At 31.9% G+C, this 22,362-nt stretch overlaps 4 protein-coding genes across 4 annotated transcripts; all 4 read right to left on the bottom strand.

Annotated features, from left to right (window-relative positions):
• Window positions 1-656: 656 nt before the first annotated feature.
• Window positions 657-2,850, bottom strand: LOC125220086 (BTB/POZ domain-containing protein At1g55760-like). Its single transcript, XM_048122222.2, has 4 exons — window positions 2,361-2,850; window positions 1,749-1,897; window positions 1,547-1,665; window positions 657-1,478 (listed from the first exon to the last, which is right to left on the bottom strand). Exons 1-4 carry the CDS (start codon window positions 2,480-2,482, stop codon window positions 876-878), a joined length of 993 nt encoding a protein of 330 aa, XP_047978179.2. The 5' UTR covers window positions 2,483-2,850; the 3' UTR covers window positions 657-875.
• Window positions 2,851-9,054: 6,204 nt separating this feature from the next.
• LOC125218553 (heavy metal-associated isoprenylated plant protein 46-like) lies at window positions 9,055-9,789 on the bottom strand. Its single transcript, XM_048120238.1, has 3 exons — window positions 9,747-9,789; window positions 9,598-9,676; window positions 9,055-9,427 (listed from the first exon to the last, which is right to left on the bottom strand). Exons 1-3 carry the CDS (start codon window positions 9,750-9,752, stop codon window positions 9,162-9,164), a joined length of 351 nt encoding a protein of 116 aa, XP_047976195.1. The 5' UTR covers window positions 9,753-9,789; the 3' UTR covers window positions 9,055-9,161.
• Window positions 9,790-15,757: 5,968 nt separating this feature from the next.
• Window positions 15,758-16,690, bottom strand: LOC148934441 (heavy metal-associated isoprenylated plant protein 16-like). The gene is made up of 3 exons (XM_089064306.1): window positions 16,648-16,690; window positions 16,499-16,577; window positions 15,758-16,149 (listed from the first exon to the last, which is right to left on the bottom strand). The coding sequence occupies exons 1-3, from the start codon at window positions 16,651-16,653 to the stop codon at window positions 16,016-16,018; spliced, it is 219 nt and encodes a 72-aa protein (XP_088920432.1). The 5' UTR covers window positions 16,654-16,690; the 3' UTR covers window positions 15,758-16,015.
• Window positions 16,691-21,596: 4,906 nt separating this feature from the next.
• On the bottom strand, window positions 21,597-22,362 carry LOC125185355 (heavy metal-associated isoprenylated plant protein 16-like). The gene is made up of 3 exons (XM_048081878.2): window positions 22,241-22,362; window positions 22,061-22,139; window positions 21,597-21,975 (listed from the first exon to the last, which is right to left on the bottom strand). Exons 1-3 carry the CDS (start codon window positions 22,244-22,246, stop codon window positions 21,710-21,712), a joined length of 351 nt encoding a protein of 116 aa, XP_047937835.1. The 5' UTR covers window positions 22,247-22,362; the 3' UTR covers window positions 21,597-21,709.

The raw sequence follows: 22,362 nt of genomic DNA, 5'->3' as shown, positions 1-22,362 counted from the left end.
CATTTCCGAAAAGGTTTGGTTGAATTCTGGCTATGTTATATCAACTTTTTTCTCTAAAGGTCCAATTTTAGGATTTTTTGTTGATTTGTAAGACTCAAGGCCTGCATTTAATTGCTATGAATTGATAACTCATTTCTGATTTATCTGAGACTAAGATTAATAAGATGATTTAAAGTTGGAAACTTTTTTGTTGGCAAATATGATAAAACTCTTAAGATAATTTATACAATAAACAATAAAATATTGGTCCTTGGTAGTGTAGAAGATAGATCCTGATAATATTCCCTCCATATTCTTTCCCACTTTATGAAATGGCATCTCACTATATATATCTCCCCTATGTAAGAAAATGGAGATGAATTCTTCAACTATGCTGCTCTTTTATCAGGTACTCCCATCCACAACCCCTTTTTCTTATAGAGAATCACTATGTGTAATATTGCAGTCAGTGAAACCATTGATGAAACAAAAATTTTCTAGTAGAAGATCCCGTCTCAGATAGCCGATTAGGATGGATTGCTGATGATTCGTTTGTTCGATTCTATTGTATTTAAACTCTGTTTCAGAAACTAGGTAGATGATCTGAGATGGTTTATGATGTTTTAGTATGTAAAGCTGAAGATTCATACATTCAAATTCAAAGACTGTTTGATATGTGAAGGAAAATAGCAAACATTCTTTCTATTGATTTCAATCATATTCACATCTTACATTCTCCTTTCTATATATATATAGCACATCAGCTTATACACATTGGACTTTGCTGATATACTCAGTTTACATTAAATCATTACCTTTAATGATAGTAACATTTACTAGCCAACAAACAATTGCAAACTGAACCAAAGAATATCCATCCTTGATTACATAGGATTTCAGAACCCCTTCCAGGCGCCAAGAACTTGGTCGAATATCTCAGCTATGAGCTCTCTATCTGCGCATTGCAGAAACGATCTGAATTCATCTCGGATATCATAGATCTTGCTGAACTTCACAAGATATAGCAGGCAGCTGCTCTTCAGCTCTGGCAGATGATGCACACTGGCGTTCTGGAGCCTCTCCAGCACATTTGTCGTGTCGATATCCTCCAGCAGGCTCTCGTGGCAGGCATCCTTCAGGTCTGAAATCTCGTACTTATCAGCTGCGTGAAGAAGGGACAGCCTGTGGGGCAAGAACTCCTCCTTCTTCACATTTCCATACATGTAATTCAGTAAAGCTCTGCATGCTTCAATTGACATGTCGGAAATGTCTATGGCAGCCGTTTCCTTCCCCTTGAGTTCGTGCAGGAACATGCTGCGGATGACAGGAGACCTGGATGCAAGAATGGCCCGGTGTGCTGAGATGCTACCGTCAGATGCATTGATCGTTACATCGGTTTGAATGCCCTCAGACAGCATTCGACCAAGTAATGCAATAGCCGTATGATTAGACTGGCTACACATGAGCCCTCCACTCCAAATTGAGCAAGGCTCTGCCCCCTGCACGTTCCACAAGTAAGTTCTCCATCTCATTTAGTTACAATAGTGAAAATTGAACGTTATCTTACACCCGGAGGAGCAGTTTTGATGTCAAGAAACTCAACGTCGACGATGAACTTGCCACTCAAAGGAACCTCAATTGTCCATACAAAATCCTCACTGCTTTTGAGCTGCTTATCAATAACATCTACAAGTAACTATAGGTTGTAAGTCATGAAATTAACTGTGGGTTTCCATTAAAGAACATAGTGAGATTGAGATGATTCTCACCAGGATGAACAAAACACTTTCGCTCCCCTGCTGCAAGGCTGATGACTTTGATCATAAAAGATGCAATCGGGGGATTTTCTTTGGCTAAAGTTGTTACCTCAGGATACAATCTAATGATCAGTGTTCGGCTCTTCTCCACAGATAAATGCCTTCAATTCAAACACCCAAAACTGATTAGAATGACGAAACCCTTACATTCCATTAGCATCAAGATTGCAACTTTAAGTATTTTCTTGAACCCCTTTTCCTTACAATTCAAATACTGCTAAAAACTGATTAGAATGATGAAACCCTTACATTCCATTAGCATCAAGATTGCAACTTTAAGTATTTTCTTGAACCCCTTTTCCTTACAATTCAAATACTGCTAAAAACTGATTAGAATGATGAAACCCTTACATTCCATTAGCATCAAGATTACAACTTTTAAGTATTTTCTTGAACCCCTTTTCCTTACAATTCAATACTACTAAAAACTGATTAGAATGATGAAACCCTTACATTCCATTAGCATCAAGATTGCAACTTTAAGTGATTTTTTGAACCCCTTTTCCTTATTCTACAATTACAGTGGCTGATTAAAGGAAAAAAAAAGTGAGAAATGAAACTGACCAATTCCAGAGGCCGATCTTGAAAGGGTCTGATTTCCTGTAGGAGGCGGCGGCCAAATCGTCAATCCGCCACTGAGCGAGGCGCGACGTCGTATCGACGCGGTAGGCAGCGGCGGCGGTCATCCGGGAGAAGAGGAGCGCGGCGGTGATATCATGGATGCAGTCCAAAATACCTTCCAAGAATTGATCGGCGTGCTTTCCCAGCTTGGCTTGTCTCTGCTTTCCTCATATATTTACTCACTTCTCACTCACACCTCTTTCAATCTCTCTCTATATATATATATATTCATACACTTTCAAATGGATTTGAGAGAGCGAGCGAACACAGATACTAGCCGGCACGCCAGGTTATTGGTGATCGCAACTTTGATCAGTTCAGTGATAGTGAAGTATTTGCCTCTGTTTCTTGATATTTTGGGGGAGAGAGAGAGAGAGAGAGAGTGGGGTTTGAGTTTGATTGCTTAGTTGATTTGTTTGCTTGTACTACACTTGAGGTAGGTTGATTTATGATTTATTTATATATTGGAGAACGAGTGACAATTGTTGTTCTTTTTTTTATGCTCAACCTCTAACGTGTAGTACTCCTAAATTAATTGCTTTCAAAGTTCTACTTCTCTAACACTGTTTCATTGTAATACTTCTCAAATGACTTTTTATAGTACTCAATTTTTCACATACTCATTTTTTTCAAAAAAATTATAGAATGGTCCTTATTTTTTTTTGATTTTTTTTTTTATTATTTGTATACTAGTGTTATACTGTACATTGATTTTTTGGACCAATATACTTCAATGTGCTTGTATCGTGAGCTGAAAAATATACTCCCTTCGTCCCACAAAAAATATCATATTTATGGACGACACGAGATTTTAGGAGGTTTTGTTTTGTGTGTTAAATGGAGAGAGAAAATATACTCCTCCCGTTTCTTCATAGTTGAGTCATTTTACCATTCCGGGAAGTTTCTCCATAGTTGAGTCGTTTCCTTATATGGTAACTTTTTCCTCTTTCTTACTTTACTCTCTCTTACTTTATTCTCTCTACTTTATTCACTTTATACTTTTTACTCTCTATCTTTTCCTCTCTCTTACTTTTTTATCTATTTATTTAACATACCCAACATTCATTTCTAAAACTTCATGCCAAAAAGTTCTGCCTCAACTATGAAGAAACAGAGGAAGTAATTTTTATATTAATGTGAGAGAGAACTTTTTTCAAAAAGGAAAATGTTACATCTTTTGTGGGACAAACTAAAAAGGAAAGTGTCTTTTGTGGGATTGAGGGAGTACTACTTTAGTCTCCTTGTATTGTAGAGTTAAGAATAGGGGTGACGAAACGGGTTACCCGCGGGTACCCGCACCCGACAAGTCGGGTACCCGTACCCGATTTTAGCCAAATTTATTGTCCCAATACCCGCCCCGTGATATACCGGGATTACCTGATACTCGTGTCGGGTATCCCGTACCCGATATTGCGGGTACCCGTACGGGCCGTACCCAACCCGAAATCCTAATAAAAAATTTGAAAACCATAATAATTGTCGGTGTATAACACTAAAATATGTATATATTCACAAGTAATAAACATTGGATTCAGTAACTTTTGTATTTATCTGGATAAAGTTGTTCAAGAATACTATTATATTTTTCCTAGTTTAAGCAATATTGAGCATCCTCATCCGTGCTTTTATTATTCAATAATTTTTGTGTTTATTTGGATAAAGTTGTTCAGGAATACTATTATATTTTTGTCAGTTTAAGCAATATTATTATTATTATTAGAGCATCCCCATCCGTGCTTTTAGATAAGAGCACGGAGGTGGACCCGGACCCACTTTTACTCCTTGTCCTTAGGCAAGAGCACAACATCCACATCTGTGCTCTACCACAAGGACAATCTCAAGGGTCCCAATATTCTATTATTCAATTTAAATACTTCAATTACTAAAAATATTTCTGCAATATCAAAATACATTAAAATATTAAAATTACATAATTAAATCCTAAAAAATAAAAATTACATAATTAAAATCGTAAAAAATAAAAATACATAATTAAAATGTAAAATTTGGAGAAAAAAATTGAAAAAAAAATTAAAAGTGTGTAGCAAAAGGATATAATTTATTGAGAAGTGGGAAAATATTTTTTTATGTAAAAATGATTTTTAAAATTAAATTCAAATTTTTGAAAAAAAAAACAAAAGAAAAACAAAATTGTCGTTGGCCAATCGCGTGCAGCACGAACGTGCTCTTATTTAAGAGCACCGCCCTTCCGCTGGCAAGGACGGACGGCTCGCAGCGGCGGTCCGTGCCGCTGGCACGAACGGACAAAAGCCCGCTGCGGATACTATTAGTAATAATTGGTAGTATTAGATTTCCTAGAATATAAAATAAGATCTAGTATATCTAAATAATTGGACCCGTGGCAATGCATTTTACATTTTGTATTAATTAATGGCGTGTGGCCATTTTCTATGGGCGCGGATGCTTTGAGGGAACGAATTTAGTTTATGATCCTTTAAAGCAACGAATTTTATGTTTATTTCCTTTCCTTATTGTTTGATCCTCTACCACGTTTTGAAAGTAAAATGAAAAACTTTATTTTCCTGTATCACTTTCTCTTTATTAATATGAAAGATTCTGACCCTCAGATTAGTGCTCTTTCATAATTCAAAGTGTGAGTTATTTTAGGGGAACTAAATTGTCATTCTGAAAGACACTTAATATTGTAAATCTTCAAATAAGTTTCTAGCTAGTCTAGCTTCAATAAGGTCATCCGCATCCCTATCTCTTAACCGTCTCATCTCTTCACTATTCATGGACCCCATTGCACTTTTCACCTCATCTCTTAACTAATAGACATCACTTGCATCCCTCCATCTCTTAACCATCTCATCCCTTAACTATTAATTCAATTTCATTTTTTATTTTTATTTCCAACAAATTCAATTAAAAGTTCATTGAAATATTAAATTATACTAATAATTCATAAAATCATTAAAAACCACGAAAATTACAACATCCGAAAATACGAAAAATACATAATTGAAATCCTAATATTACAATTTATTGAAATCCGCATAATTATTTGTGGGAATGATAGGTGAGAATAGAGAGTTTTTTTATGGTGGATAGTTTGTGGGAATGATTTGACATTTATAGAAGTGATTGGGGGCTTAAAAAAATAGAAAAAATAAATAAAAAATTTGAAAAAAATGGCTATAAAAGGGTAGTAATTTTTTTGGGATTTTTTTTTCGATTTTTTTCGGAATTTTTTTAAAAAATAAAAAAATATATATATTTTTCAATGGATATAAACGATGGTCGGCGAGTGGGTGTCACAGACGAACGGGAGCTTGCTACGTGGCCAACGTGCGTGGCGAGCTGTCTCGCCAGCCACATCTTCGCGGAGAGATGTGGGACGAGATAGAGACGAGACGGCGTCCCGCATCGCTGTTTCGATGCGGTCACGTCTCTCTGAGACGTGATAGAGCCCTCATCGAGACGCGATGTAGATGCTCTAATAATCGATTATACAGCTACCATAATGCAAAATAAAATAGCACGTCCGAGGTCAAAGATCTCGAGACCAATTTAATTCATTTAAAAGAAACATTTCAATCTATCGAAAAAGAACATATAGTGTACGTGTACATCTTCCCCTAATAATTGAAATAGGGCTAAGGCATGATTGAGTTCATTTGTTTGTTTGTACGTGTCTTTCTTTGCTTGATGTCTGATGATGTTCCATGCTAGATCGTGTGACAAATATTCTACATATATTATGGATTTGGCAAATATTAGATACGCAATCAACGTTCTCAATTTCTCTCAAGATATTTATATGAATACTCTATTACATTATATTTAAAGTTCTTCTGTATATAAACATATATTTAAAGCATATTGTCACAGTTTACAATTATAAATAAACTTATTTACTAAGTATATATTAATCAATTAAATATAGCATTAATTTTGTGTTAATGTTCAAAGAGATTACTTGCTTGCGACATTTAAAAGGTTGAGATAAGTAAGAGAGCATGAGAGACAATATGTTATGACATTTAACAAAATGAAATTCATGGGAGGTAGCATTGATTATAGTCTAGAATGTAGTTATGGTCAATTAGGCATAGCCTGATTTATTGATTAATTCGCCAGCGACCATGTGTCGTTCGATCTGTTGAATGTCTCATTTGCCATTTGATTTAATATTTTGCATATGTTGATGATAAAGTGTGGGATTGTTATTAAAATAGACCTAATTTAGTTAATTTTATAAAAAAAAATTGATAAATTTTGGAATTCAAGAAATTAAGTTTTTTTTCTTTAATATATTTTTTTCCTATTAATTCGGTCATTCTTGTGACACGCTTATATAATTTTCTCCAAATCAAAATTAATGGGAGAAATGTGAAAAATACTAAAATTGTAATATAATTAGCTACTTTTAAATGATATGAGATTGAACAAACTTTATGATTTTATGGCAATTTATTCTTAAATGAATAGTGGATACTAAATGAGTGTATATATGGCAATTTTTTCATGTGTTTTAAAAAAAAATATTAACTTAATAATTAAAGTGAGAGAAAATAAAAGTAAGAGTCTATTTTATTTTATTCTCTCTCCAATTTAATTATTTAATATTATATTAAATACGTGTATAAAAATGATTCAACTATCTTGACACGGAGAAAGTATGATTTTTCTTGTTCAAAGTCATAAAATATGATTTTTCATGCTTCATGCCCATTTATTTGAGTTGAAGTTAACCTATGTCGTATGATCGACGACATGATTTTTTCCCCAAAATGTTTTTTTAATCAATGAAAGCTTAATGAGTCCACGTTGCATGAATAGTAGCGGACTTGTACTTTTCCCATAAATAGTATGATGGCCACTTGGCATCTATTTTGTGGGGCTTCATGTCATAAATTAGTTAGCGATCATTTTAATTCAAGAAAATGAAATCGATCAAATTGACTTGTTGCACTCATTTTTCTAACACGTAGCAACAGGACTTCTTTTGGCCTCTCCTATTCTAAAATGTACTTCTTCAGGACAAACTATTGTTTAAGGCAATAGCAATGTATATTTGACATCAATAGCAATGGGTATTCTCGATGGATATGTGTGTTAAAGGTCCAAGTCAATTCTCCCATAAATATTAGTAGTACTACTAAGATTGATATTTGACATCTATATTTTGGACTATATGTCAACAACCATTTTTTTCAAGGGATATGGGTGGAAGTTGATCATATTGACTTATTGCACTCGTTTGCTAACATCTACCTTAAGGTAGTCAAAACTGCGTGTCACGTTCTCGAGTGATGTGAGATGTGGTACGTTGAAGGAGCTAGATTCGACATGGCGGCACATCACTACCACGTACGCGCATGTAGTAGTTACATGACCGTCATGGGCATTTGGGCGGACCCAAGTGAGATGGGGGAGGGGCTTAAGTCCTCATTAAATTATGTTTAATTTTTAACCTTTTTCTATTAATTTTAAAAAAAATTATTCAAGTTTAATGTAAATTATTATCTGAAAGCCCCTATAAATTATTGAAATTATTAAAAAATATACTTTAAAATAAAATTTAGAAATCTCAGCCCTTATAAATAAATATTTCTGCGTCCGCCCCTGGACCGTCTAAGATAATCGCGTGCATTGTTCTTGGCCATTTTCTTAAAAAAAATTCAATCTTCATTTTAATTTTTGAAATATTACTTTATTTGTGTTTGACATGGCGGCACATCACTGGCCGTCTACTACACGTTAGACTCGTTTGGTATGAACGAAACACTCGACTAGACGAGCAAGACGACTACAAAAGCACCACGCAACAAGCGGCACGGATAGAAAATCTCCTCTTCATAAAATTGCATGTAGATATAAGAAACCCTATGGCCTATACAATAGAACATTTTTTGGGCTTGATAATAAAATTAGGCGTGGGGTTTTGTCCATGCATGAAGTTCTTATAGTAGTAATTAACTAATCTAGGCCCATTAAATGTTTATATGATCGCAGGCCGCCTAAAATGGGCTCGTATCCAATATAATATTAATAATTGTGTGTGCATTTTTCTTTGTGTGTGGTTGCCGGTTGGTGTATCTACATTATCCAATATTCATAAAAATTTTCATGAATTAAAATAACTGACTATCAGTGACAAGGATTCCTATATCTCCTAGAACTATTCCAAGATGAATAATAAATGTTTTTGCGAGAGGACCATTAAAACAAAGACCAGTTACAAGGACAAGAATGTATAAAATTAAATAACCAAAATCTCTGAAAATTTATAACTACTCTTGGAGAGTCTTTTTATAATCATACTTTGAACATTGAATGTTTCGTATCCCATACTAGACTTTCTATGAATTTTATGTATATTATAGGAAGTTACAAAAACAAATCAGGAAAGTTAGAAACTAAGAAGATCCTGAGTTTACTTTTGATATATGAATATCATAATATATGGAGTAGATTTTTTGTGAAATATTTTAATGAAGAAACATGGAGTAGCATTAGCATATGTTTTATTAATGTGAGCAATGTAATGATATATATGTCTCCATCGACTCCAAGTCATATTTGAATGCATAATTAAGCAAAGAAAGTAATACTACTAGAATCCAAGTACTCAACGAAATTCATGAACTCTACGTTACTTCACAATATCCATTTAAATGAAACAAATGTATACACCATCGATCAAGCATTTATATGATACGATATGATAATGATAACTCCAAAATTGTAAAGAAAAAAATGAAATGAAAACCTAGAAAATCAGAGTATGGTGCAATTAGGAGGAGAGGAATCGTACACGACCCTTTCATAATAAGCCGGTGGGCAGTACTGCGCCATAGTTGGCCGTGGAGGACTTGAATTCGGTGAAGACGATCCACTTGAATTGGCCGGTTTAACGTCTTCTATGCTCACAATATCAGCAAAGCAAAACTTTTTCCGAAGAGCCTTTGCCAAACATACGGAATCCACCCTTTCTCCGGTCACAACAAGCTGGTCGTTTTCTCCGATACTCACTGCCGCCACTCCTGCATTATCATCATCTCAGATATCATCTTTATAGACATATAATTAGATCATTAAGATCTATGATGGATTCATAGTGTTTAATCAGTAATTATTTAATACAATAAATTAGGGTTTGTTTTATGCTTTCAAATCAATATATATATTGCTACATGTAACAAATATACATTACCTGGTACATTCACAGCAATCGACATGGCCTTTGATCTAGCCTTCTCATTGTGCATTGGCACATTTATCACAATCTTTTTCTACATTACAAAAGCATACAATTAGATGAAAATGAAATTAATCTCCTGCATTAATTGAACAAAACTCTACCTTCATTTCAAGAGCTCTTGTAGTTGGTTTCTTACTATGGAAGTTTTAGAGACCAAAAACCTAATTAATATGTAACCCTTCTGTTTTCAATTTATAGGAAAAAATCCCCCAATACATAGCAATTTTTTATTATGTACTGTTAAATAAAATATGTCATGCATATGTAGGAAAATGTGTGATCAACCGCGTATGGTGACGGACCAAAAAATATTTTACGTGGAATAGTGAAGAAATATGAAACCGATAATTATTGACTATTGGACTTGGTGTTAACGATGGCAATTGAGAAATAATATGGTTAAGGAATAAGGATATTCCTTTCCCTGTTTTTTCTTTGTATTTTACATGTTGAAATTTTGAAACCGGAAAAAGGAGAAAAATGAATAATTTTATATGTGCAATTTGTTTCGGAAGCATTGTGGGCAGGTATGGGTTACACTGTTGAGTGTGGTGTGAGAATTATGGACATATATTTGGACCAATTCTTGCTAATATATTCATAAAATATTTGGCTGCACCGAATTAACTTCATAAATAGCGATAAGCAACATAATTAAATATTTCAATCAACTAATTAAGGGGTCGTTGAAATCTTAACTCGATCCCACTTCAACTAATTAATTGCATTAACTAAGTTCTCGGAATAGAACACTTATTTATTTATTTTCCTTTGATATACTCATTATGTCCAATAAAAATAAGGATATTTTATAATGATACGAGAATTAATGCATAATTGATAAAGTAATAGAAAGATAGAAATAAAAAATAATTGGAGTATCGTTAGAGGTTGTTCGGTTCATGAGACTAGGATAAGCACTGGCAGACCTACATTTAATGGGGGAGGGGCTTTAGCCCCTAATAAATTCATTTTTTTAATTATTTTATACTATAAAGTTCTAAAATTTATTCACATTCTATACACATTATTATATAAAAGCCCCTATTAATAATCTAAGTTACCTACAAATTTATTTTTAAGGTAAAATTTGAGAATTTAGCCCCTACTCCCGTGTATTTCTGTGTCCGCCATTGATGATAAGTTAGGACGTGTCTTGTCTATGTTAGAATTAGTGTTGGATTTAGAAATGTTGTTTGTTTATCTTATTTTAATAAAATATTAAAATTTGAATAATTTTAATTACATTTTAATAAATTCTGAATCAAAATTTGTTTATTAAATTAATTAAGTAATTAGCTAATTATTTGTTGAATTCGTTCATAAAAATATATGTAGGAAAAACTCAAAAGCATAAAAAGGAATGGAAAGGATTACTGTAAATACATAATAAAAGGATAATTATAGCACAAGCATTAGTAATTATTTAATTTTATTTAATTTTCACAACTTCGATCAAAATAATTTGTTGCATAGCGGGTTGTGCACGGCCGGGTGAAGCAGAGGTGGGAGAGAAGAGAGATGTGACAATTTTAGTCACATGGGTTTAGCCCAGATGAATTGTCGCGAGATTAGGGTGAAAAATAATCAGTCGAGACGGACCATGATAAAGGAGACACGGGCCGACGGGCCGAGTGATAACTCTGTCATAGTAACCGAACGTCGGATAGTTCGGTGACTGAGATTGAATCATAAAGGAATAGTGGATAATATGCTCTACTTCATTAAAAAGAAAAAAACATTAGCACTAAAAATAGGAAGTGATATTTTCATGGGACTGACAAAATAGACACGCACGTAAAATTTCTGATTGAGTTTAATTTTCATAGATGAATCTTGTTTTTCAAATAAGTCCAGGTTTAATGAATATTAGATTTCTCCTCAAATTATTCACTGTAAGCTTATATTCTGTCACTATTAAAAATTTGAAAGCAAGGAAATATTTGTCACCAATAAAATAATTAATCAAACATATTGTATCAACTAATTATGCAAGCAACAAGGAAAGAAAGCAAGAGTGTGAATGTTGTAAACCTACATATATATAACATTTTTAATCACCGAATGATATATTTGCAGTTGACCTCATTTGTTTATATTTATATACACATATTTTATTTTGTCAACAAAGAATGATTAATGTACGACTTAGTTGAACCGTGGGTCCGTGACAATGCCTATGTATATAGTATAGTTTACTAACAACTTCTTAAATTCTGAGTCCATTTTGTTGCGCATTAATTTTTTAAAAATATTTACTTTTTCTATTAATTTAATGGCATTTTTATATGTAGTTCCTAAGAGATTTCGAGAAATATGATCGTTTCACACTATAGTATATATAGACTCATTGAAGAAAGCTTACTAACTAATTCACAAAAACATTATTGTTGAAGCATAAAGAAAGACCAAGAAGGTCACGACTCAATAGCTGGAGTATATTTTTTTTTACTAAGAAAAGCTTATAAAAATTTGATAATTAAATTCTGCATCTTCAATAATGGCATCGATTGTATTATATTCGAATTGACTTACCTTGATTGCTTTGCTAAAGCCACAAGCAATAATAGCATCTCCAATGGAGGCTAGCGGATAGGCTAGCCGATCGCGGGCGCTAGCCGATCCGCTAACCTCCATTGCGGCAATTTAGGCTAGCCGATCGGCGAGCTCTAGCCGATCGTGGGCGCTAGCCGATTCGTTGGCCGATGCGTCCGCCATAGCAGGCTCAATTTCGGCTAGCTGATTGCATTTTTTTTAATGTATTTTTATATGCATTTTTTATGCATTTTTTATTGTATTTTTTTATGAATTTTTTTAATTATGTAATTTTTTTTAGGATGTACCTTTTTTTAAATTTATATAAAATTATTGCATTTTTCTGTATCTGTGTCGTAAATTTAATTCCGTATTTTGCGTGATTGTAATTTATTTATTTTTTATAATTTTGCTGGCCTATGGCTAAACTATTGCTTGTCCAGTTTCTTGTCCTGATGATGTGACATGAAGGGTTTCTTGTCTTGATGATGTGGCAGAGAGAGTTTTTGGCTAGACTATTGCTGGCCTAAAGCTATTGATGATGCTCTAATCGATTTGTTTTTGAATTTCCTAAATCATTGTAATTTTGGTTGGAATAGTGGAGATTTAGATTATGGTGAAAAGTGGAGGATCAATTACATAAAAATGAATAAAATATGATTGATCGACAATCAATATAACCCCATATCACAAAATTGTAACATTTATATTTTTTTCATATTTATTTTTTTAATATTGATATAATTAGTTTCTCCTATGTGCTTTCATATATCATAAAAATTGGCTACATGACTTTTATAGTTACACGATCAAATGTACAAAAATTGTAATGCACAACTAATCGACTCACTTATAAGATGTAATTTTATTTACTGAAGTTTGTAAATGTCACAATACTTCAAAGATTGAACGATTTTCGTAATTAATGCTGTTTCAAATTCAGTTGTTAAACTCTGTCCCTCTCCAAACCCATTAATACAAAATTGGTAAGCTGATCTAAATTTTATAGGCAACTTGCAATTGGGTTTCAAATGGTTGGCTAGTTTGGACTATGATTTGAGATTTGTTGACCCACTATTCTGCAAGGCCCATCCAATACTTATTTTTCGTTTATAAAACTTATCTGATTTGTTAAAAAGTAGTAGTACTCCTTCCATGAGTTTCGTCCCATTTTAGAAGTTCCATTTGAGTTCGGCACGAATTAATAGAAATATAAAGAAAAGTTGGTGAAAAAATAGTGGAATATGGATCATATTGTTATATATTAGTTTATAATAAAATGTGAGTAAGAAAAGATTAGTGGAATATGAGTCTATTATTATTTGTGAAATATTTCAACCGAGACTCCTAAAGTGGGACACCCAAAAAAGGTAAACCGTGACTGCTAAAGTAGGACAGAGGGAGTATATGACAAAAGTCACGCGCGTGTCATAATAGATGTCAATGTCATACTTTTGTTTTTAGTTTATCCTACAAAAGATGTCATATTTACATTTAAAAAAAAATTCTTTCTCACATTAATATAAATATATATTTTTTCTCTCTATTTAACATACAAAACAAAATTTCTTAGAATCTCATGTCATTATCCAAAAATGTGTTATCTATTATATATGGATGGAGAGAGGGAGTAGTATTTACTACAAATATATGACTAATTTAAGTGAAATATAGTACCCTACATGACACCTTTAATTAATTGATTTTAGTTGTATCTACAGACTCCGGTAATTTGGTGGTATGAATAATTAAAAATAAACGCTTTATATTTTTAATTTATTACTAGTAAGTAGGCCATTACTATTTACTACGCTACGTCCTAGATTTCCTTATATTAAAATTTCTATTCGCAGAGTAGGTTGATATTTATGATTAGTGATTATTCAATGCTTTCAAAATTTAAATTGCCAAAACACAATTGTAATTAATGTTTTTCACTGAAAAAGTGAAAAATATTCTATAAATCGACCATACTGGCCTTTCCGTACTTAATGGCCGACATAATTCTCTAGCATTTAAATGTAAAAAAAAAAAGAGAAAATAATTCAAAACTAGTATTGTTAATAAAGTTAGGTGCTTACATTGGTCAAATGTAAGGGTTAATAAAGAAAGACCAAGAGTGTGTCAACAATACTCCATATAAATTTAACTAGAACTAATATTATTATGAGTATTGGGGAAGTTGGTTTAAACATTTAATTAAACTAATCACATGGGCCTATTTGATGTTGAAACTCCAGATTACATATCATTTCGCTTACATCACGTTGACCTATTGTTTTGTTTTGCTAAATATTATCACAGCCTATAGTTAATTACCATACTTATCATTATTCCAAAGCTATCATTTTCATAGTGAAATTAATCACCATAGATATTTTTTAACATCACATACCAATTCTTTATTATGAATGTTTTGGGCTCTCATTACTTATTGCTTTGGACTCTAAGTGAGGAATAACTTTTTTTTTTTTTTAAATTCCTAATTTAATTAGAGAGTCATGCTTTGACTTTACGGATTTCCTTTTAATAAACCTCGAACGTAGGATGCACATCCCCATTAGAATCATTGCATATTATTCTTTATTATGAATGTTGTTTAACTAATTAGCTCGTAATATTCTTTCAAAAATGAATTTTCTAGGAGTTTAATTTATTGAAGTGGATCTTTGTTTAGAGATATTAATTTTGGAAGTATCGAGGAGCACATGATAAATGATCATTTGTTCTAAAATGTAAATGATAAATTCTTGTGATAAAAAACAATTAGTATAATCATGATATATGGGATTCTGTTGATAAAACAATTAGTAAAATTTCATCACTATTTACACTTTTGAATAAAACATAGTACTCCCTTCGTCCCACTTTAGGAGTCTCGGTTTTTCATTTTTGGGTATCCCACTATAAGAGTTCCGATTGGGATATTCCATAAGTGGTGTATATAAAAGTAGGATCCACATTCCACTATCTTTTTTCACCAACTTTCGTTTACAATTTTTAAAATCCGTGACGAACTCAACTGGGACTCCGAAAGTGGGACAAAGAGAGTATAAATTTTTATAGTTAATGTTTAAAAAATTGAAACCAATTTTTATATATAAAAAAGTTTATTTGAAGATACATATTAAATGGAAGAGATAAAGGTTTTGTGTGGTGGGCCCCTGTGGTAGAATGATGTTTGAATTACTAATTGCCTAAAAATAATTAAATGGAAAAATGATTAAAAATGAGAGAAACTTATAAATTACATTTCTTGCGTTTCATTCAATATTTCCTGCGTTTTATGCACAACTGTGATTTAATAGAAACCAAGGAGATCCTTAGTTTACTAAGGAGATCCTAAGTTTACTTTTGATATATGAATATTTGTGAAGTATTTTAATGAAGAGAGTAGCATTAGAATGTTTTATTAAGGCGAGCAATTTAAGGATATATCGCCATTCAATTCTCTAATCATAAATACTAGTGCCTTCTAATTGATTCATTTAACTAGAGTTTATGAAAGAACAATGTATGTCTAATGTCTCCATTGACTCCAAGTCATATTTGAATGCATAAGTTAGCAAGAAAGTAATTAATACTAGCAAATAATTTGTTAAATTCAAGTCATCGAAATTGAATGAAACAAATGTATACACCATCGATCAAGCATTTATATGACAATGATAACTCGAAAATTGTAAAGAAAAAATGAAATGAAAACCTAGCAAATCAGAGTATGGTGCAATTAGAATGACACGACCCTTTCATAATAAACCGGTGGGCAGTACAGGGCCGGAGTTGGCCGTAGAGGACTTGAAATCGGTGAAGATGGCCTACCTGAGTTGGCCGGTTAAACGTCTTCTATGCTCACAATATCAGCAAAGCAAAACTTTTTCCGGAGATTCGTTGCCAAACACACCGTATCCACCCCTTCTCCGGTCACCACAAGCCGGTCATTTTCTCCAATACTCACCGCCTCCACTCCTGCATTATCATCATCTCAGATATCATCTTTATAGACATATAATTAGATCATTAAGATCTATGATGGATTCAGTGTTTAATCAGAAATTATTTAGTACAATAAATTAGGGTTTGTGTGATAGTTTCAAATCAATATATACATATATAGAGGGATGTAATCAAATGTTGTTGACGCTGTGTTGACATCAAAATCTTGAAATTTCATACTGTGGTGTATATTGTGTTGACATCAAAATCTTGAAATTTTTACATCGTGTTGACATTGTGCTGATGTTGTTTTGACACTTTGTTGATGAGTTTGGTGTTTGTACATTGCATAGAGTTTGCTACATGTAACAAATATACATACCTAGTACATTCACAGCAATCGACATGGCCTTTGATCTAGCCTTCTCATTGTGCATTGGCACATTTAGCACAATCTTTTTCTACATTACAAAATCATACAATTAGATGCAAATGAAATTAATCTCCTGCATTAATTGAACAAAACTCTACCTTCATTTCGAGAGCTTTTGTAGTTGGTTTCTTACTATGGAAGTTTTAGAGACCAAAAACCTAATTATATGCAACCCTTCTGTTTTCAATTTATAGGGAAAAAATCCACCAATACATAGCAACTTTTTAATATGTACTGTTAATTGTTAAATAAAATATTGATCACCGTGTATGGTGAAGAAATATGGAACCGATAATTGACTGTTGGACTTGGTGGTAACGATGATAATTAACAAATAATATCGTTAAGGACATTCTTTTCCTTGTTTTTTCTTTGTATTTTCCATGTTCAAATTTTGAAACCGGAAAAAGGATAAAAATAAATAAATTTTATATGTGCAATTTGTTTCGGAAGCATCGTGGGCAGGTATGAGTTACACTGTTTCTGTATTGAGTGTGTTATGATAATTTGATACATATATTTGTACCAATTCTTGCTATATATTCATAAAATATTTGGCTACAACGAAGTGCTCGTACATAAATAGCGATAAGCAACATAATTAAATATTTCAACCAACTATTAAGGGATCGTTGAAATCGTAACTCGATCCCACATCAACTAATTAATTGCATTAATTAAGTTCAACTCGTTTTTAACTTGGTCTCGGAATAGAACACTTTCATATATATACTCATTCTGTCTCATAAAAATAAAGGCATTTGAAATGACACAAAATTAATAATGTATAATTGGTAAAATAAGAGATAGATAATAATTAAATAAAAAGTAATTGAAGTATTTTTAATAATTGTTTGGTTCATGAGACTAAATAATAGGAAGATATAATATGGGATAAGTTAGGATGTGTCTTGTCTAGGATAGAATTAGTATTGGATCTATAAATGTTGTCTGGTTAACTAGATTATGTGCAAGTTAATTTAGTATAATGTTTGGTAGATAAGATTAATACTAGTATAATAAATTACGAATCAAATTTTGTTTGTTCAATTCAATTAAATAAGTAATTAGCTAATTATTATCGTTGAATTCGTTCATAAAAAAGTATGGAGGAAAACTCAAAAGCATACAAACATAATGGAAAGGATCACTACAAATACATAATTAACATAAAAGCAAAATTATAGCATAAGCATTATTACTTATCTAATCTTATTTAGTTTTCACAACCTCTTCACCAATCCCAAAAATGTACATATTTAATTTCATTTAATCAACACGACTACCCATTTTCCTAAATTTTTAACGTCCAGGAAACAGTGTACATTGCGACAATTTTAGTCGCATGGATTTGGCCCAAATGAAATGTCGCGAGATTAGGGTGAAAAATAATCAGTCGAGACGGGCCATGATAAAGGAGACGCATGCCGAGTGATAACTATGTCATAGTAACCGAACGTCGGATAATCTGGTGACTTTGATTGAGTTAGGGTGGAGTGGCGGCATTTGAACATGCACTTAGCTGATAATAGAAAAAAAATTGTGTATAAATCGAAGGTGATATTTTTATGGGACAAATAAAACTGACACACATGTTAAATTTCGGATGAGTTTAATTTTCATAGGATGAATCTTGTTTTTCCAATAAGTCCAGGTTTAATGAAGTATTAGATTTCTCCTCAAATTATTCACTGTAAGCTTATATTCTGACACTATTAAAAATGTGAAAGCAAGAAAATATTTGTCACCAATAAAATAACATATTGTATCCACTATTTCACTATTTGAATGCAAGCAACCAGGAAAGAAATCAAGAGTGTGGCTGTTGTAAAACTACATACTATATCATTTTTAATTACCGAATGATACTTTTGAACTTGACTTCATTTTGTTTATATTTATATGCACATATTTTAATTTGTAAAAAAAAAGAGTAAATGCCAAATGTGGTCCTTAATATATGGCCGTTTTATCAATTTGGTCCTTAACATTATTTTTTTGATTATTTGGTCCCTCACAAATAAATTCGGACCCGAATCGGTCCTCACTTAACAGAACCGTCAAAAAATAGACGATGACCGCAATTTGACTATATTAAATTACTAATGGTAATTCATTATACCTAATTATAATTCTTTCCTATTAGCAAAATTGGAAAAAAGATAGTATTAGTTGCAAAATGAAATGAATAATTTGTAATTTAATATGAATTAAGAATTATAAATAAGTATAATTAATTACCATTAGTAATTTAATATAGTCAAATTGCAATCACCGTCTATTTTTTGGCCGTTCTGTTAAGTGAGGATCGATTCGGGTCCGAGTTTATTTGTGAGAGACCAAATAATCAAAATGATAATGTTAAGGACCAAATTGATAAAATGATTATATGTTAGAGACCACATTTGGCTTTTACTCTAAAAAAGAATGATTGTATGACTTAGTTGAACCGTGGTTCCGTGGCAATAGTTTACTAACAACTTCTTAAATTCTGAGTCCATTTTGTTGCGCATTAATTTTAAAAAATATATTTACTTTTTCAATTAACATTTTTATAGTTCCTAGGAGAATTCGAGAAATCTGATCGTTTCACACTATAGTATCGACTTAATGAAGAAAGGTTACTAACTACTAATTCACAAAAACATTATTGTTGCAGCATAAAGAAAGACTAAGATGGTCACGACTCAATAGCTGGAGTATATTTTTTTTACTAAGAAAACCTTATAAAAATTTGATAATTAAATTCTGCATCTTCAATAATGGCTTTTATATGATCTGTACTGTAATTGAGTGATAAGTCTCACCTTTTGGTATATAATTAATTCTATTCGAATTGACTTACCTTGATTGCTTTGCTAAAGCCGCAAGCAATTATCGATTTGTTTTTGTTTCTGTTATATGTTTCGAAGGAAAAAATAGTCGAATTTCCTAAATCATTGTAATTCTGGTTGGAATAGTACTGGAGATTATGATGAAAAGGGGAGGATCATTAACAGTTAATATTGATTACATAAAAAAGGAAAAATATTTATTGATCGACAATCAATATAACTCCATATCACAAAATTAATTGTTACATTTATATTTTTTTCATTTTTATTTTTTAATATTATATTATTAATATAATTAGTTTCTCCTATGTACTTTCCCATATCATAAATTAATATCAACTAAAATTGTAGTAATGCACAATAATTAATCAACTCACTTATACTCCCTCCGTCCCACGTTACTTGAGTCACTTCTTTTTTGCACTCGTTTTAAAAAAATAATAATAAATAATTAAAGTGAAGAGAAAATAAAGTAAAAAAAAAATAATAATATAGTTAAGACTCTTCTCTACATTATTTTCTCTCTTATTTTTTTTATCCATTTTAACTATTTATTAGTATTATTTTTTCAAAACGAGTGCTAAAAAGAAATGACCCAAGTAACCTGTGACAGAGAGAGTAAGATGTAATTTTATTTACTGAAGTTTATAAATGTCACAATACTTCAAAGATTGAACGATTTTCGTAGTTAATGCTGTTTCAAATTTAGTTAGTAGTATTAAACTATCTGTCCCTCCCAATCCCATTAATACAAAATTGTTAAGTTGATCTAAATTTTATAGGCAACTTGCAATTGGGTTTCAAATGGTTGGCTAGTTTGGACTATGATTTGAGGTTTGTTGACCCACTATACTGCACGGCCCATCCAATACTTATTTTTCGTTTATAAAACTTATCATAGTTTAGCTAAATAGTACTCCCTCCATATCTACGTAGTAGAGACTTTTTTTTTATACCAAATTTAAGAAAAGTTGTGTTAAATAAAGTAAGTAAATGAATAATAAAGTAGAAAAGGAAAAATATAGAGAGATGATTAGAGAATAAAGTAAAAAAGAATAAAGTATTAAGAAAGAAGAAAAGTTGTTGCTTTTTGCCAAAAAAGTAAACGACTCAGCTATAATGAAATAATTCAAAAAGAAATACGATCCAGCTCCATAGAGACAAAGGAAATAGAATATGATAAAAATCATGCGCATGCAATCTTTTACTAGTGCTATTTTCTACAAATATATATGACTAATATATTTAAGTGAAATATAATACCCTACATGACACCTTTAATCACTTGATTTTAATTGTATCTACATGACTGTTGTAATTACTGATTAGCACAAAGTCCGGTAATTTGGTGGTATGAATAATTAAAAATAAATGTTGCTGCTTATTATATTTTTAATTTATTAGTATAACCTTAGTAGTACTACAACTTGGTAGGCCATCTCAACTACCCTACGTCCTAGATTTCCTTATATTAAGATTTCTACTCGCAGAGTAGGTTGATATTTATGATTAGTGATTATTCAATGCTTTTAAAATTTAAATTGCCAAAACACAATTGTAAATTTGTAATCAATGTTTCACTGAAAAAGTGAAAAATATTTTATAAATTGACCATAATGCCATTTCCGTACTTAATTGCCGACATTAATTCTGTAGCATTTAAAATGTAAAAAAAGAGAGAAAATAATTCAAAACTAGTATTGTTAATTAAGGTTTGGTGCTTACATTGGTCAAATGTAAGGGTTAATAAAGAAAGACCAAGAGTGTGTCAACAATACTCCATATAATTTAACTAGCTAGAACTAATATTATTATTGGGGAAGTTGGTTTAAACCTTTAATTAAACTAATCACATGGGCCTATTTGATGTTGAAACTCCAGATTACATACTCGTTGACCTATTGTTTTGCTAAATATTATCACAGCCTATAGTTAATTACCATACTTATCATCATTCCAAAACTATCTTTTTCATAGTGAAATTAATCACCATAGATATTTTTTAACATCACATACCAATTCTTCTTTTGGAGACTATCTCAGTTCACATGTATCCACCAATCAATATTCAACAACTCAAACACACTAATTCATTTTTCATTCAGATGCTCATCATATTATAATAAAAACATTTCAAGATTTTAGCATGGAGCCAATTGAGACTTTTAGGAGATAGACTCGTCACCATATGACGATTATAATGATCCATCATCAATATTCAAACAATTCAAATTAACCATACAATTAAAAGTTCAAACTGAGATTCTTATGTTACAAATTAATAATACAAATGTTTAATTTTGGAAGAATTAATACACAACTTGATTTACATAATGTGACAAATAGTCCTTCCGGGATCATCATAATAGTGGCACTCGTAGAAAGGTTGGCAAGGTGGCGGTATCATACAAGGTTGCGGTGGACATTTTTCCGGCGACTTATCCGGCTCTGGCGGCTTCACTTCTGCAACGCTTAAAATATCGGCAAAACAGAATTTCTTCCTAAGAGATTTTGCCAAACACACGGAATCAACTCCTACTCCGACCACTTCAAGCTGATCGTTATCTTTTCCGATACTCACCGAGATCACTCCTACAGTTTATATGCATAGAATTGAATGAGTTTGGGGTTTTGAATTATAAATAAATAAATACTATAGCTATTACTATATAAATACCTTCTTCAGCCACAACAATCTTCATGGCCTTGGATTTATCCTTCTCTTTATGCAGTGGCACTTTGATCACAATCTTCATCTATTAGTAATACAAAGATGGCATAAATTAAATTGACAGTTTGTTACTATATATGTGTAACAATGCAAAAATTTAATTGCATGAAGTCTTGAAAAATTTACCTTCATTTCTGGCTTTTTACAATCCCTTAATATGAGATGTTATAATCGGTTAACCCAAATTTTGATTTGTGGGAGTTGGAGTGGTTATGATATGTATATATATAAGTTGGAAGGGACACAAG

The sequence above is a fragment of the Salvia hispanica genome, chromosome 1 (genome assembly GCF_029641045.1).
Source record: "Salvia hispanica isolate PSC_SH4W2 chromosome 1, Shi_PSC_v1, whole genome shotgun sequence".
In the NCBI taxonomy this organism is placed as follows: Eukaryota; Viridiplantae; Streptophyta; class Magnoliopsida; order Lamiales; family Lamiaceae; genus Salvia; species Salvia hispanica.
Note: the sequence above shows the minus strand (reverse complement) of the source record. Positions and strands in the feature narration are given on the sequence as shown.